This window comes from Lichenostomus cassidix, chromosome 4A (genome assembly GCF_008360975.1).
Source record: "Lichenostomus cassidix isolate B80296 chromosome 4A, HeHo_3.0, whole genome shotgun sequence".
Lineage (NCBI taxonomy): Eukaryota > Metazoa > Chordata > Aves > Passeriformes > Meliphagidae > Lichenostomus > Lichenostomus cassidix.
The window spans coordinates 17,391,825-17,409,746 of NC_139485.1; the positions used below are offsets into that span (position 1 = coordinate 17,391,825).

General features: G+C 42.3%; 1 protein-coding gene and 1 long non-coding RNA gene across 7 annotated transcripts in view; one reads left to right on the top strand and one right to left on the bottom strand.

Annotated features, from left to right (window-relative positions):
• The window catches only part of LOC146437592 (uncharacterized), a 72,131-nt gene extending 64,237 nt beyond the window's left edge, over positions 1–7,894 (bottom strand). For both annotated transcript variants that reach the window (XR_014852305.1, XR_014852307.1), the window contains exons 1-2: positions 5,422–7,894; positions 411–539 (exon numbers count right to left, since the gene is read on the bottom strand). This is a non-coding gene — a long non-coding RNA (uncharacterized LOC146437592). The remainder of the gene's footprint in view (positions 1–410; positions 540–5,421) is intronic.
• Positions 7,895–8,165: 271 nt separating this feature from the next.
• Positions 8,166–17,922, top strand: part of DIAPH2 (diaphanous related formin 2) — a 166,892-nt gene continuing 157,135 nt past the window's right edge. For 3 of the 5 annotated variants that reach the window (XM_085060716.1, XM_085060717.1, XM_085060718.1), the window contains exon 1: positions 8,167–8,380. In XM_085060716.1, coding sequence (XP_084916842.1) covers positions 8,258–8,380 — 123 coding nt within the window. In that variant the 5' untranslated portion in view covers positions 8,167–8,257. Of the gene's footprint in view, positions 8,381–17,922 lie in introns of all 5 variants that reach the window. The other 2 variants (XM_085060720.1, XM_085060721.1) reach the window with 2 other exon arrangements.

A 17,922-nucleotide genomic window follows, 5' to 3' on the forward strand; every position in this document is an offset into this window, starting at 1 on the left:
GAACTACAGATGTGCAGCTGAACAGAGCACATCCTGAATTATCAATGAACAAGATTATAGACAAGCTGCTCCATTGCTTGGAGTGGGAAGAGGAGTTTGGACACACCAGGTGTTTGTATAACACCACACTGGACAGACTTAAGCAATCACATTTAAGAAATTCTAACAAGCTGCTGGCAAGCAGCACCTTTTGTATTTTATAGATCATATTAAAGAAAAGAAAATATATTAGGCAGGTGATATACAAAGAACTGGAAGGGAAGTTTTTTCCCCAGGTTTCTATTGTTGGGAAGAAATGATGAATATTAATTAATATTATTACCTTAGACTGCAGTGAAACCACTCAGTGAAGTCTGGAATGACTTCTGGCCAAACCAGGAAACCCTGACCCTTCTTGTGGACAGTCTCACCTCTCTCCAGCTGTCTGTGAACATTTCAGTGGCCTTTCCTCTGGATTTTAACTCTCTCCTCCTGCTGTCTCCTCCGTGGACAATTTCATCCCCAGATCTCCACACCATTTCTATTCTGAAAATTTAAGACTGTAAGAAACATGAGGCTAGTTGAAAAACTGGACAGTAACCATTCCTGCAAATTGAACCCATATTCTCCTGCAAAAGAAACTCGGATTTTTTGTCCCATCCTTGTCAGTGGAGCATTGTGTCACCTTCCTGTAAGGCATGAAGCAATAAAAAAGCATCTGCCACGTGCTTGGGCTCTGTTCCTCCAGAGAGGAGCAGGAGAGGCTTTTGCACCTTTGGATTCATATTTCCCATCCCTGAAGGCTCAATAAAGAACATGGTGACAGAGTTCTGACCCAGAAATAGGCAATAATATACACTGATTTGGCTGATGAGCTTAACTTGCCCTCAGCCGACAGATTTTGCCCTTTTTGCACAATTTCAATTGATCTTAAAACACATGGCTGAGAACTGTGGCAGCCTGAGTGCACAGTGCTGGTCCCTAAGTCAACGTGGCAGCAGGAAGGGACAGAAATCCTGCCAATTTTCACAGCATAAACTGTCACATCTCATGAATCAGAGCGATTTTAGTGGAGAGTTAAAGGTGAGTACAGTACTGTTAGCCTGGTAATCTTTCACTGCCACATTTTCCTCTTTCCTTTTGTCAGAGCTAGGGATACTACAGATGTGGATTAGCTCAGCAAACTAATCTGGCAGAAAACTATTCTTTTTTTTTCCCCTATTCATTTTGTATCACATAAAGTGCTAAGGCTGCTGAACAAATACACTTTGCATGTGGACAAAGTGAGGGAAATACAAACCACTGCCACCCTGAGAGTCACCTCTTCTTACACTAAATGAAGTATAATGTGTGTTCTCCTAGTGGGAAAACCACATTCTTTTGGGCCAAGCCTCAAATTCATCTTCAGCTACTTGTCTGACTAAAAATAAACAATTGTGCATGTGCAGGAGATGATCAGAGTTAATCCTGCTTCTCACTGTCATTATTTTAGCACATGCCATCTTCACTCATTTATAAAAAGGATGAAGTGGACAAGCAAAGAACTTTTATCAGAGGCTCCAGAATTTTGTTTTTCTCAAGTAAGTTCACTGTGAGCAAGAATTAAGGAACTAACAGACACAAAAGGAAGAATAATTCAGAACCAACCCAAAATGTAGAAGAAGAGAAGATCCTTGTTTTCTGCAATATTTCCCACAGCACCATCTTGCTAGAACTGTGCTAGATGACAAGGATGCATATCACACTTCAGAGCTAGGGTTTTCCCTCAGAAAAGACAAACACCCAGTTGAGTTCAGTGAGAGTTACTAAAGATTCTTTTAAGTTAAACACAAGTATTGAGTGAACCAAAACCAACATAGGGAGTATACCAAATACATTCCTACTCAGCCGAATTTTTCTCATTCCTCAAAGCTGCAATACCTGCTTTTCAAGATATTGAACTAAGACAATCTTTTAAATAACATGGTGAAAATATATAACAAAATCAGTTTATGTACTAAATAATTGCATCATATAACTGGTTTATCCCCCTTGAAAGAAGCTGTTTAAAAAATCCCATTGCTAGCTCATGTGAAAGGACACACTTGGAAAATGTGTCCTATTTTTCTCCCCCAAAATGGGCTTTAGCGGAGTTAGCACAGCTAACTTCACTAAAAATGGAAAATCCTTTGATGCAGATGTGGTGATGGAAGTCCCCCCAAACACCACCACAAATGATATGTGCTACACACAAGGGCAGAACAGGTTAAAAAAATAAGAATCCTTCTCTTTCTAGCAAATCAAACTATAATTAATATGCTGAACAGGCAATTATCATGGGTGAGCATTCCACAAGTTTTTATCTAATTCTTCCACTGAACAATTTGAACAAAGATTCCTTAACATGATCCTTAGCTTGAATCAGACCTATTTTTGTCCATCTGCCTGGAAGCTCTTCATTAGCATTACTAATGCCTTCACCATGTGCATTATTTCCATCAAAATGAACTTTGTTTCCACCCTGAAATCTTTTTGTTGAAGTATGGGCTATGGTAAGAGACACTTAAAGCTACTCCACTGATAATTATTCATTTCCTGCACTGTAGAATTCTGATTTATTAGGTTTTTGTGTCATGTACAGAAATGATAAACACTTTTAGCCCATGACAGAGCTTTCTTTGTAGAGCAAATAAACAAAGTAGGAAAGTTCCCATGTAGAGCAGCCTGACCAGTAAATACCCAGTTTGGTTCTGTCCTGCTCTGGGTGGTTACAGAAACGTGGTTTCTTAAGAGAATGGCTGTGGTATTCAGTTTTTGTGAAAAGCTGTGAAGATGTACAAAAGGATAAATAGAAAGATCTCTGGTGCTGAATGTGGCCAAGGGAAGTCATGTAGTAAATAAAAGGAGTTTATAGTGAACTGTTGGGTTGTGTTTGAGAAGCAAATTGTGCTGTGAGATAGGAACATCAAAAGATATTTTCTAAACAATTTGGGGAAGATCCCACAGCAAGATAAGCTGTGCAACTCAGCCATGGGTCTGGAGGGGGATGTGCAGAACAGAGAGAAAAAGCTCCAGGAGAAAAAGCTTCAAGAGGAAAAAAGTCACAGTGTGAAAAACCAGCTTTTCTGTTTCCTTCTGCAGAACTGCAGGCAATGATGGAATTGCACTGTCAGACAGACAATACAGAGGTGCTGCTGTCTGAAACACCAGAGATGACAGAAAAAGAGTAAAAAATTAGTAGCTTTTACCGAGACCTTGAATACTCTATTTAAATCCACAATTACTACGGGGATTTGACTCTAAATCAAAAAGATGTACTATATTGTTAAAAATTGTAAGGTAGGGTAGCACATATGAGTAATAATAATTTTATGTTTAAAAACTGAGATCTAGTAGTTAGTGGCAATGTTAACATTTTTTTCTCTTTGTACAGATAATCTCCATTTCTTTCAGGCTTGGAAGAAAACTCAGTACTATGAGATATAAGTGTGTTTTACTCACATAGAGCAGTTGAATCCTATAACATAAAACATGACAAAAATAAAAGCACTAATGCAAAAAGTCCTGACTATTCTACGGAATAGGATAATTAAAAAGTAAAGGGAAAAATCCAGAATCAATTCTTAACTAATTACCACTACTTTATGTATCAGCTGTTTGCTTAGTTTTTCTTGTGGGAAAAGCCCAAAATCATGCAAAATGATTTCGTATATTTTTTTCCATTGTTCTCTGAAGTAATCCTGTGCAATTTTTTATACGTACCTTGTTTCTAGAAAACACGAATTGAGCAAAAATTAGGTTTTCTTACATTTCTGTTAAAATCTGAAAGGAGAAAATCTTTCAGAGAAGACAAACCCAGTTGTGATCGAGAATTATAGACTCAGTGGTCAAAATGGAGAAAAGAGTGAGAACACAATTCACCCAAATCAGTTAATTGCTTCAAGGAGGGAAAATGCTCATAACAAAGAAGTAACACATTGGAAAATGTAAACCTAAAAAGTGTATTGATGTGTTGTTTCCTAAATATAAGAGGAGCCTAGCCTGGTGTAAATTAAAATCACTAATGACTTTTTTCAGATTAAAGCAATTATTCAGCTTAATGAAGAAAGTGCCTTGATGAAAGCAAACTTCACACTTTTACTGTATCATTTACTATGGTGTAGCTCATCCAGCTGCAGTGCTGGAGGCTCTAAATCAGAGCTGGACTTGGTAAGTGGAGCTGAACTGGAGGTTTGCTGGGAGAACAGACACAATTACCTCCCTGCCATATTCAACATGGAAACTTTCCTGAACAATAGGTGGGAAACTATCAACTTCCTCTTCCTAGCACTGAGTGCAGGCGAAATTCTAAGTTACCTTAGAACTGCAGAGTTTACAGCCCAATAAATGCAGTGTGGGGCAGCAATCTCAGCTGGTTAAAACCAAACTGGAGCCATGGAGAATTAACCTTGCTGCAGCTATAGTCCTTCTCCATTGCAAGGAATGTTCACAATCACCTGTGGTATTAATTAACATTTGTGCTACTGTGCATGATTGTAATGGGAAGTGTCACTTTGTTTAAAGGTTAATAGAGGATGTTTTAATGGACCTTCAAATCGTTAATAAGTTTTATACACATGTGATAGTAATTTCGTGTGACTTAATTTTCAGAAACACTATGGAATGTTCAATTATTGCCTCTAGAAAACTAGGAAATTATTGGTTTAGATTAAATGAAGCTTTAGTGAACAAGTAATTCTTGGAATTATGAGTGAGTGGATTTTCTGTGGATTTAAGTTTGCAAATAAATAATATTTACTAAGTAGTCAAAGAGAGTATTTTGAGAAAGTGAGGTAATTTTGTCAATAGAGACTATCTATTCATATGCAATTAACACTCTTCATTTATTTTAATTGCTTAGTAGTTAACACTTCTAATCCTATTTTCCCACCTGTTAAGCTATTCAACCCCATGATTTTTTTTTTGTTATTTACTACCTCCTCATGCACCTCATGTAAAGAAGCTTAGACTGACTTCTTTCTGAAGATAAATTCAGGAATTTTAAAAATTCCTAAATGTAAACAGATTCCAACTAAAACTGCAAAAAGGAGGAAGAGATAGGAGAGGAAGAACTGACTGCAGTGACATTGATTGGGAAGAGAGAAAAGCCTGCAGCTCACCAGGAGCAGTGCAAGGGCTGTGGGATGTTTTCTGTGGTACAGTGGTTGTGCTAATGACATGGAATTTAGGGATGAAAAGCTGGGGAATGTCCTACTGGGTGACTTGGCAACATATTTCCTGTTCGTGGTTAAGTTAAATACTGTGTGTTTGCTCTTCTGGTAGCATACACTGCAATTACTTTTTTTCCTTTTTTTTCCTCCTCCAGAGCAGTTGGGACAAAGACTTCAACACACTGTTAGCTTTCTTCTTCAATTCTAGAAATGTGGAGAACAGAAAATTTCCCAAGGACTGAACACTGAATACCTGTTTTGGTGATCTGTCAACTGCAGTTATTAAGATGAAGTCTATGCCTTCTCTGGCAAATGGAAATTCTGTCACTGAATTCTCATAAATCCAGAATAATTTTCTTTTTCAGATGTACTTGGAGCACATCCCTCCTGCAACCTTGCATGGCTGAACTTTTGATCTGTTGAGAGGGAAGATGATAGAGCTGTAAGGTCTCATATTGCTGGCTTAGCCAGTCATCCTCAAAGGCTTATTTTGTCCCAGTTCAGATATAAAACAATACATGTTTTGGGGATGCTCAAAATATCTCATGCCTATCAGTCTCTGATCATTTTGCTGTAAGATAATTGTGTGACCACTGTCTCTGTGAGCTGCTGTGGCTGTGGGACTGAGTGGGACTGAGATTACACACGAAACCATAAGGAGAAATGTCAGCAGCTACAGAGCAGTGGCTTTTTGGAGTTCCATGTTTTCAGTGCTGTGAAATGATATTTGTAATAAATAGTTCTGAAATCCATTTGCTTCAGAGATGAAGCCAAGTTAAGAACAGTTTGTACAACTATTCATTTCCACCCTCAGGCCACACTGTTGCTCTCGGAGTTGAGCCAAAATACTGCATTGCAGTGTCTGCCAAAATGAGGTTTATCTGCTTGCCTTCAGCAGAGTTGTGGTTTTCTGGGGAGCTTTTTGGTTGTTTTGTTTTGGTATTGAGGGGCTTTACCATTTAATTTTTTCCTCATTGGTGTAGCTACATTATTTCTCTTCAGTCCTTTCGCTTGGAATTACCTGCAGAGTTATGATCATAAAGGTCCTTAGTTCATACATGGAATATTTGCCTCTCAGTCCTGGAAACTGGAGTGGGGTGGGGGGAATAACACTAAAATGCAGCAATATGTCTAAAAACATTTTCAAAAAGAAAACAGCAGGCTCCTGAGGAGGCTGTGAAGTAGATCTAATGACACTCGATCTACAGCAAGCTTTTCAAAAGCAGGTCTCCAGCAAACCCTGTAGCAATGTTTTGTACAACACAACAATTTTAAGCCGCAGCTGAAAACTCTATATGGAGACTTGCAAAGTATTTGTAAATCAGAGCTAAAAAAATGACCTAAGTCTGCTAACCAACCAGCCATCTGTCCCAGGAGAGCAGGCAAAGCCAGGAAGAGGAACTAAGAGCAGCTGGGGGGGTGACTTTTCATCACATGGTGCAGCTGCAGCCTGGTGGTTGCACATCTTTTCTCCATCACTTAGGCAAGGGTGGAGTTATTTCAGTGTACAGCACTGAAATGGAAATGTGTTTACAGTGAGATGTGCATTGTCCCTGCACCAGAATTCAGATTTTTGGTGTGTTTTGGTTAAATCAGGAATATGATCTGAGTTTTACTCCATCAAAACTGAATTAACTCAAGGCCTGAATGTACATTTGCTCAATTTTCTCAATTACTGACACATGCATTTGCTTTCACTCATACCACAAACTATTTTTTGGCATGTTGTGCCAGCTGCTCGTGAATCTTAAGAGGTTAGTTCAATGTAAAGGTTCTACTGAAGAACTCTTGGTTAATGCAGTATGAGCAGTATTGTGGCAAATTTAGAAAATTCAAAAGTTACAATCAACAAAATGAAAAAAAGAAAGATTTGTACTGGAAGGAAGAGATGCATCCCAAAGGAAAGTTTAGAACAGAGCAGCTAGACAGAGCTGGCCTATTTTATAACCCACTAACTTCTGCTGCCAAGATTCTACTTTGATTTTAAGACCCCTGCCAGTTTTAGAGCTGTCATTTTATTTGAAAGCTGGTATTGTCAGATTTTATCAACAGGTTTTCATTGCTGGATTTATAAGACAAATATTTCACCCAGTACTCAGGTAAGCCTCAGAGAGTCACAAGAAATGCAGACAGCCACCTGAATCTCAGGCTTTACAGCACTATGGATTAGACAGAGAGCAGAAAATTCACTCTACTGTCCTGCTTGTCTTGTATCTTTCTAAAATAACGAGCCCAGGGCTGAGGTGGGAACTTCTCCCACCTGGCAATAAACCAACGCACTTAGATCTGAACGTGAACTCCGAAGTTCTGCATTGCCCTCGTCCCACCAAACAACAGATCGTGACTGTTTGCTGAGCATCATTTAGCAAGCAAAGCTGAGAGAATTGGAATTGCTCAGCCTGGAGAAGAGAGACAGCTCTGGGGAGATCTAACTGTGACCTTCCAGCACCTGCTGGAAACGCTCAGGAAAAACGGGGCAAGACTGTTCACAAGAGCGTGGAGCGACAGGACACGGGAGAGTGGGTTCAAACCGAAAGAGCACAGGTTAGATGAGGTATTGGGAAGGAACTGTTCCCCGTGAGGCCAGCCAGGCCCTGGCACAGGCTGTCCATCCCGGCAGTGTGCGAGGGCAGGCCGGGCGGGGCGGGGCGGGGAGCACCTGGGACAGCAGGTGTTGACAGGACACGCTCTCCAGGCTCCCTCCCCACGCCCCGCGGTGTGCCCAGCCCCTCCCGGCCCGGCCGAGCTCTCCCCTCCCGCTGCCCTCCGGGGCGTTCCCAGCCCGTTCCCAGCCCGTTCCCAGCCGCCCCGCCATTTCCTGCCCCGCCCCGCCGCCCGCAGTGCGCATGCTCCCGGGTGCTCGCTCAGGCGCGGTGGGGCCGGGCGGGCCGTGCGCGTGCGCGTGACCGGCGGCGGGCCGGGGGAGGCGCGGGGGGAGCGGAGCGGAGCCGCCCGGCGGAGGGAGCGCGGCACAGGGGGAGCGGAGCGGGGCGGAGCGGAGCGGGGCGGGGGGCCCATGGGGCTGATGGGGCCGTGACCGAGCACTCGGGCGGCACAGGCGGCGGCGGCAGCGCGGGGCCCGCGGCACCATGGACGGACAGGCGGCTCCGGGCGCGGGCGGCGGCGGCGAGGAGCCGCTGAGCTCCGGCAGGATGAACCCGAAGCGCGGCGGGCGCGCCGCGGAAGAGGAGAGCCGGAACAAGCCCAAGCTGGTGAGCGCGGCGGGAGCCGGGGGGAACGGGCGGGGAACGGCCGCGCTCGAGCAGGGCGGAGGGGCGGATGCGGCCGCGGCGCTGCCCGTGGGCACTGCGGGGCACTGCGGGGGGCTCGGTGCCGCGGCGGGGACGGAAGGCTCTCGCTGGAGCCCCCGGGGCTGCCCAGGCTCTGGGGCTCCGCGGAGCAGCACCGGCAGGGCTGGGCCGCGGGCCGCGCCCGGAGTTCCCACGCTCCCAGGCGGGGATGGCTCGGGGCGGCGGTGCGGGGACAGGGACAGGAATGGGGGCAGGACAGGGACAGGACAGGACAGGGACAGCTCCGGTAAGCTGTGCTCCGGCCGGCCAGGCTCGGGCAGGGCGCGGCTGTTGGCTGATCAATGCAGAGCCGTGCTGCTCATGATGCAAACCACGTGCTTCCCTATGGAACTTCTCACCTCATGGGGAAATAATGGAAAAACTGGGTGCTTTCTGGCCTTTTTTGGAAAGGTTTGACACAGGCTGAACATAAATCCTCTTTAGCAGTGCGGTTTGTTTATTATGGCTGTGCCCTGATTGTTTTGCTTACAGATGTGATAAGCTGAGATGCAGGTAGAGCTCAGAGCAGCGTCACTGGGTTGTATCACACTTCATAATGCCATGGCAAGCAAAAGCAGTTAATCTGCAGTGTTTACCTGGGTTGTTTACATCTGTTAGCTACACGTGGCCTAAGGTTGAGGCTGTAATTTGTAGCTAGTTCTCGGCTGTATTTGCAAGAGCAACAGTGTAGCAGACACTGAACACTTCCTGAGTCTTCTGCTTGGCGAGAGTTCTAGTTACAAACTTTGGTTAGTCTGTTGCAAGGGTTTGCACAGATATTGGTAAAACTAAGTCAGTAGTGAGCTTCTCCCATCTTCTGTTCTTTTCAGTGAATGTAGAGCTTTTAGATAATCAGCCTGACAATTGAAGGTTGGGTTTGCAATGTTTGTTTGAGGTTTTCCATGTTTGGTTGTTTGGTTTTTCTTAGTCATTGAAAACAAAGTTAGAAAGCATATGGGGAAGTTGTTAAATATATAACCATGAGGCATAGAAAAGTTACTGAAAGTTGTAATTGTTTCAGAGGATGACAGCCTGAATGACTCCAAGTGCACTTGTATTAAAAGTGACAATGTGTATCTTGGCAAAAGATAAGCAAATATGGTGTCTTACTTTGTTTCATGGTGTCATTGGAAACAAACTCGTGTTTCCTTGCATAGCATAAACTTCATACGAACGAGTTTGTTTATAATACCTTTACTATTTCCTGGCTAAAGTAGCTAAGAAGGCTTCCTGAAGATTCCTGAAGGGAACTGATTGAAAAACCACCCAGGGAGGTGCTTGTGTGGAAGCTGTGGACATGAATTTGAATTTTGCTCTAGCAGAAGAGAAATCTCTGTTATGATAGAATCACATAATTTGAAAATCAAAGTGAAATGAGCTCAAAATAGGGTTGACCAGGATGACTATTTCCATTGCAAGGTTGATTCAGTTATTCTAGAATCACTAGAATAAACTTTCATTGTCACATGCAGTGGAAAAAAGAACATTATGCTAATATTTGACTTCATTCACAGCAATGTGCTTTTGTGTCTTGAGGGGGTGGATGATTACAGTCCAGCAGCACCCTGGATCAGAGCAGGGGTATGCTGCTCAAATCAGAGCCTTCTGAAAGACAGTTTTGCCCTTTGATAAGTGACTGGCCTTTGATGGTGTAATTGACTGAGTGGGTTGAATGGGAAGGCAGATTTTATTCACACTGGGTGTGATGTACACAAGTGGTGCATAAAACTGACATGAGCAGAGATTTACTTTTGAGGGGAAAAAAAGGGATGGGATTGAGGTGTGCTTTAAATGGAGTTGGTGTGACTGGACAGCCAGATTTATCCATTATTACCTTGGATTTGTAAGGCAAGAACAAGCCTGTAATTAGGGAAAGGCTTCATCCATTATATAGCAGAGCAATGCTACTAAATTTTGCTGGCTTTAATTTTGAATGAGGAGCTGGTTCTGCTGAGGCTGCCAATATCTTCAGGTAGTGGGAGAGCAGGTTTATTTGCTCCTCATCCCGTTCTGTTCATTGTGCAAGTTAGATAAAGGTGTACCTGGCACTTGTGGCAAAGAAGCCACACTGTTTGAGCTGTCACTGAGTTCATCCACGAAATTCCTTAGATCTGGGTGTGGAGGTTTTCTTGGTTCATATTCATAACTTAGAATTCATCAAGTGTCGGTAGAGTTGCAGAGATGAATCAAGCTGCACTCTGTCATGTGTTGGGTGTAATTCAAGGAGCTTGCAGTGTGCTGACAGGAGTGTGTCTCTTCCCCAGAACTTATTTCACACATCCAGGGGAGTGCTGAGCAAGGGCTTGGTGGGAGAGGTGCAGCTACATAGACAGGAGAAGGTATTTTTGGTTCCTGGCTCAGGAGCTGAAATTAGGCAAATCAGTGGGAAGAAGTCCAGAGGAATGATTTTTATAAGATAGACTAAAAATTGCTCTAGGTGACACAGGGCCAGGAACTGAAGTCATTATCCTGAGGGAAAGGAAACCAGAATAGAAAGGTGGAAGGTTTTTATTTCCCTTTTCTCATTATCTGAAACTAAAAGGTGAGCAGTGGTGCTTGGCTTGCAGAAGTGTTGTGGTTTGGTTGGTTGGGGATTTTTTAGGGGCTGAAGCCTCATTGGTGGCACTTTTCCCTGATTGACAGGAAGTAAGACTGGGCTGTGGAGAGAGAATCTGTGCTGCAAATCCAAACAATGCTTTAAAGGATTTGTCTATGACAGTTGATGAATATATACACACACAAATCATTAAAAGGGAACTAAATCAGAACTCCTAATTCAGTTATTTCCTGCTTTAGGTAGCTGGGAGAGATGTTCAGGTTTCATACAGTTTGTTGGATGTGACAGAACTGCACAGTGAGAATTTAGTTCCTGGTTTTATAGCAGTAGTGTGTGAACTGGAGTATTTGACTGAAGTTTAATGTCTGTGTTATGAGCACCTGTACCCATAACTGCTGCTCAGGGAGCTCTGGGTTGGTGTTTTGGGTTGGTTTTTTTCCCCCCTCATTTTTGCTGGCACAAGGACTAAAGGTTGGAATAAGCACCTGGTATTTTTGTCATTATTTTTACAGTGAAATGGGCAGAAAAAAATGTGAATTGTTTTGGCAAACAATCATCTGATCTCACGTCAGCCCTGAGAATAGGCTGGCATGAGGTGGCAGGGAGCAGTGACATGGGTTTGGCAACATGCTTGTTTTGCTTGTTTAAAAGTATGTCTGCTCTGCTAGGGAAAACAGACTAAATTAAGGTTGTCAGGGAGATTGCTGGGATTCCTCTGTTGGTTAATGCTTAACTGAGATGTTACGTGCTCTCCTCAATGCTTCATTTGGGGAATAAAGAATTCTGTCAGGTACCTAGGAAATGGGAAGTGCTCAGAATTGTCAGGTCTGACAGAGCTGGTGTGACTTACCAAGGACTGGGCAAGCTGAGCATCTCTTTGGTTGACAAGTTGAAGTCAGACTTCTTACAGTAGTTCATGGCAGAAGAAGGGGAGAGAAAGGTTATAAAAAGGAGAAGGAGACTAAATAAAAGGGGGAAAATAATGTGAAGGATGATTAAGTATTGGTTGATCAGAGACCCTGAAATCAGTGTTCTTGGAGCTCTTCAAGTTCTGAAGCCTGGGCAGAGTCTTCAGTGTGTAAATTTGGTGGGTGTCCCTGCTGTTTGGGCAGCTGAGAAAAGAATGAGATCCTTTCAAACAGCTGAGATTCTGTGAGTCAGCACTCGAGAAGAGGTGCTGTCACAGGATTTGTGGTGCTCTGGGATGTTAGAACACTGTCCAACTAGAAATTCCCATGGCTAGTGGTTTTTGGTGATCTTTTTAATTCAAGTTGATAACATATCAGTTTAGGATCAGCAGAGTGCCATGTGTGTGCCAGTGCCATGCTAACCCACTGCTGTAGCCCCAGGGTCCCTGCAGGTCTGGCTGGGAGCTGTTCAGTGGATATTCCACTAAAAAGGACATTTCTGAGTGTGATGGGACCTTGAACAGTAGGTTAGGACAAAGATGTGTGTAACCTGAAAAACAAGTTAGGGGAAAGAGAGAGCTCCTTTAATTGGAGAGCAAGTGGATTTGGTGATTCACCCAATAAGGAGCTTCTCATATTTTGTTGTAAAAGTAGAAATTGTTTGTGTTTAACGCTGTAGTTTTTTTAACCTCGTGAGCTTTGAGATGAATCAAAAGCTATGAACTCAACGTTCTGACTAATGTACCATAACCTAGCGTCAGACAGTGGGATAAATGCTTTTATGAAGTAGCTTTAAAACAGAAATCAGCTGGGTGTGCTTGGGAAGAGGTTTCCCAGCTGGGTTGCACCACCCATATCAGTGCAGGAGTTAAGGAGTGATTTAAATTGTGCTTAGCAGTCTCTGTCAGACAGAGAGGGTGCTGCAGGACCTACCAGAAAAAAAAAAAGCCATGTGCTTTTTGCATGACTCCCTTAGATATCTGTTTACTGCATACATGAACTATGAGTCAGGTTGAGCAAAGATTTTTGGCAATCAAATAAAATGGATTACATTTGAGATCACAGAGTCTCTGAGTGAAATCTGTGCACGCCTGCAGAGAGTTCTTGTTTCAAGTGTATGCTTGAGGAAAAAGTGCACCAAAATGTTGTGTTTTAAAAAGTCCCAGTCTTACAAAGTCAGGATATTCCAGCAAGTGAATAGGGTGCAACCATTACTGAGTAAAATTAATGTCTTATGAAACTTAAATAATAATGAGAATTATTCTGGTGAGCCCTGCTGCTGCCATGGGAGGGCAGGGCATGCTGGGTGTGATGTTTAGGTAAATGCTTTATTTAGCTTTTAATGTGAATTGATATTGCCACTGTTGAAGTGAAGTGATAGGGACACTGATAAGCCTATCTGTGTGTGGTAATGAAACTTCCTGAACTTCTGCTTGTAAGACAGAACTGTGGAGCACTTCTGTACACTACAGGAAGCTTTGCAAACCGAGCAGATTCCACCTAGGCAGAGTGAAAGGCAGCTGTGAGAACTGACAGGGTGCCTGTCAACAGAAGTGGTGCTTTCTGAGACTGCAGGCAGTGTGCTGCTGAACATCCAAGTGTTTAGGATGAACTTTGTGTCACGAGTAGCCTGTAAAGCTTGCTGATGGCACTGGGATTGCTGGTGACCTCCTAGAAAGAAAAATAGGCCTAAAAACTTGGAGATGGTTACAAGGTGACTTCATATTTTCTGCATCACTTGTGGTTCTCTAGATGTAAGCAATAAAGCAATAATGGCTAATGACTTCCCTCTGGTTCTTTTCATCTTTGTCCAAATTTAGAGTAGAACAAGCAATGGCAGTTGCTGCTGAAGTAACTGGCAATTTCAGTTGGTTCTTCATCAGTTTACTTGTTCAACCTTAAAACCACAAGAAGTTAGGAAATTACTAAAATGAATGGTTTTATGCAGTTGCTTACAATTTGCATGACATCATTCTTTACATTCAGGGGTTTTTTTTGTTAAATATAGTAACTTTCTTTAGGAGGAAATAGGGTTGTTTTTTTTTTTTTTCCCATAAAATTTGCTATGGTGGTAGAGTAGGTAATTTTGAGAAATTAACACTTGAAAAACTTTCTTTAGTATTTGTGTAGCAGTTGATAAAATTCCAGGAGGACAAAGCTAACTTGTCTTAAACTCACATATTGTTTTTGTATCAAATTGAGCTTTTACTTCAAGTGAATCAAGTGGCTTTTTGCTACAGTATTGGTGGAGGGAGCACCTCAAGGATTCCCACTTTGATGTGTAACTTCCTAACATGTAGATAAGTGGGATGTTGTGTGACAAAAGTAATACTGCCAGTCTGGAAGGCAAATATATTATACCTGGTACCAATTAATTTTAGGGGAGAAAGGGGTGACAATTAAAGAGTCGGCTTTCTTGAGGGAGCAGTATGGGCTGTTTACTCTTCTCTGAGTATTTGCTAGAGCTAATAACACTGGAGTTATGGCTCATTATAACTCCTCCTTTCGTATTAATTGATCTGAAGTTCATTCACCAGTACCATGAAATTTTCACTGCTTTTCAGCCCTCCTCTCCTGCTAGCTGTTTAGTTGGACATGGTGTGAAAGCAGCAGAGATCTGAAAAGGATCTGCTGTGGCAATGAAGTGATATTGTAATGTACATCCTGATCTAAATCACGGACTCATCTGGTTTATAGAAATTGAGAAATACCTTCAAAGTTCAGTTCTGGAGCAAGCCACCCATGGAATTGTGTTTGCCACAGCTCCTGAAGGTCTTTGGTTCACCTGGGTGTGGCTATATTTGGCCTTAAGGTGTAGTGCATGTTGCAAAGTCACCACACCTTCCCTGTTATGCAAGACAGAAATGTTCTGAAGGGTTTCTAATAGCTACAGGCTCCTCCTGGGTAAACAGCAAACTGTCACTGCAGTGACACCAGGGCAGTGTCAAGGTGCTGCTGGTGGCAGGTGGCTTTCTTGTAAGGCTTCCTTCCTTTTTGTGATCCTCAGAGTGAATCATTGGAGACAAAATAGTGTTGGAGAAAATAATAGATATGGTGAACGTGTGTTTGCTGTCTGCAAGTGTTCTCTGAGTAGTGTTACTAAAAAATATTTTCAATTTATAACAATTTACACTTACATTCTCCACCTTTGAAACAAATTTAAAAGTGACAGATTAAAAAAGAAATGTCATTGGAAAAAGTCCTGTCTTGTATTCCTTGGTGATTTTTGTGTGTGTAAATATATATATTTCTTAACACACTTACTGCTGTCCTACTTACAGTGGGAATATGAACTTTTCTTTTTATAACAAGACCCCATTAACATATTTAGTTTGGCCCTTTGAGTGAGAATAAATACAGGAGAACTTGCTTGAGGGTTGTGCAACTTTGAGCACTGCTACCTGACAGTTTAGAGCAGATTTCCAAATGAGGAAGTTTGAGCTATTTGGGGATCAGTGCTGTAGAATCCCAACCCCTGGAGCTGCAGGGCTGTTGCTGTACAGCCAGCAGAGCAGCAGCTGGAATTTCAGGTTACAAAGGCCAAGGGAATTGCAGGACTGGTGGGTGCAGGTTGGTTTGAGGGAACACAGGCCTGGTTTTGCTCAGGGGTTAGCTAGTCAAACATTAATGACTCTGTCCTGGCTGCAGTCACAGAAAACTGCATGTGCAGGCATGAAGATGAGAGGAAACAACCAGAGAGCTTAAATGTCCCCATGGACACCTTTTGTCATTTGTGTCGTCACGAGTGGCTCTGTATGAATTCAGTTTGGGCTCTCAGGGGTGGTGGAACAAGACAAAATAAGTACTTTGATCAGGAAAAATGTTAGTTCTGCAGTTCATTACTCCTTCTTAATATGGTAAGAGCTAATGATGGTTATTATAATGACCTTTAAAGATGCCTGTGGCTTTGTGTTTTTTAATGAGTGTAGTTTTGTCAGGAACAAATACAAAGCCAACATGAAATTCATTAGATTCTAGATTCCAAATAACAGAATACAAGTAGTTAATTCTTGTACAGGATCAAGTTTTCTGCTTTCCTGTCTACATTTTGATTTTTCATGTTCTTTCTCTTGCTGTGAATTATTTTTATGTCTATTAAATCTGAGTAACTTCTGAAATACTTTGGGTTCATTATGGAACTGTGCTGGATGTCTGCATTTGTAATTGTGTGAGTACAGAAGATGAGAACTTGACAGTTATTAATAGTTGAAGTGGTTATATGTTCCAGTTGTATTAGAACAGGTAAGAATTTCCATAAGGAAGAAAGAAGACAACAGCTCATCAGGCTAACAGTATACACTGATGCCATATATATTTCAATTTTTGTGCCAGCTGCATTTAGTGGGTAAAAGAAAAACAACAGGTTTGAGTCCAGAACCTGAAACTCAAAGGGTAACCCCGTGTTGGATGGCCAAGTTCAACAGCTGACACACCAACTCAGTGAACTGAGATCCTTCAGGCTGGATCTGTCCCTCTCTGTGAGCTACACAGCAGCTTTGCTCTCTGATTTTGTATGCACTGAAGTTAAATTTACAGTAACAAATTCACAGCAGTGAGTTTTCATTTTCATTCTCCAGTTTATTGTACCTTGATGGAGATGTTCCCAATCTAGAAAGGTAAAGAGTACAGCAGAAGGGTTTGGTACAATTTCTGCCTGCAAACCAGAAAGGTAATTTTTATTTTCAACATGCAATCACATTTGAACTTCAGACAAAGCTTGGGTGGATAGGACAGGCTTCCTAAATCCATTAAGGTTAGTTTATAGTGTTCTGTGGTTCAAACTAATTGCTGAATGACTTATAAGATAAGCAGTAATCCCATCAGTTAACATTTGATATTTCAAGACAATTGCTTTGTGAGAAACCTTTATAAAATTCATGGGAGTGTTCTGGGGAAACCAAAGCAAGTGTAACACTTAAATATTAAGATAAACCATCTTTTTCTTTGCTTATCTCCTTTGGCAGAAGATAACAGATTCTCCATAACCTATTACAAGCTTCTGTAATTGCCCTGAATTCCAGTTTCTTCTTAACAAGGACTCTCACCTGTGCTGAAGTCAAATGATACCATGGCCTTCCTCATTATTCAGTACAATGTAATTCCTCTCTGTTCACTTGGGGCTTCATTTCCTACTTCCCCAAAGGACAAATAATCTGCTAAGGATGCTGTTATAAACAGGAAAGAATAGGGAAAAGAACAGAAAGGTCTCATATGTCACACAGCAGCTGTGCATTGTTTAACCCAATATTCTTTGGCTGTTGAGTTACAGTATGGTCCATGCCTGTGGAAATTATTCAATGCTGAATTTCTGTTCTTTGAGGAAAAGGCAGAGTTCCCTGCTATGACAGCAGCACTGCTCATTTTTCCAAGTTTTACTATCACATCATTTATTATTAGGGAGAAAAAGTGACTTTACCATCAACTCATTGTAAAGCAGGGATCAAATACTGCTCTGATCAAGTACTTGCTCTTTCCTAGCAGGTCTGTGTCTTGGAAGACAGACAACATTATTCTGAGCGGTTGTTGACATGATCCCTGTGACCAAGTTCCAGGTTGCTGAGCACTGGCAGATGAATATCCTCACAAGTCATTCCAGCTCCCTTGGCTCCCTGCAGCCCCTCTGCTGCCAGTGTGTTTGTGGGCTGGCTTGGGTTGCTTGGGTATTGTGAGGCTTTTCTTACTACTCACAAAACAACCCAAACACAGCAAATGCACATGTTCTCACTTCCTCAAAGCCTACCCAAGGCAATAGACTCCATTTGCAAGGAACTGCCCAGTATCCCCTGGAGCTCTTGCAACTTGCTGTGGGTGTTCTGCTTTATTTTTAAGTGTATCGATCCTCTCGCAACAGATGCATTCTGCCAGTTGGACTTCTCAAATGGTTTCGGAGGAAAATCCAAATGGAGTCTGACACTTATTGCAGTGTTTACTGTACCCACAGGAGCAAGAGATGTTCTGTACAACCACCAACGTGCAGTTAAGAGTCTTACCTAAGCTGT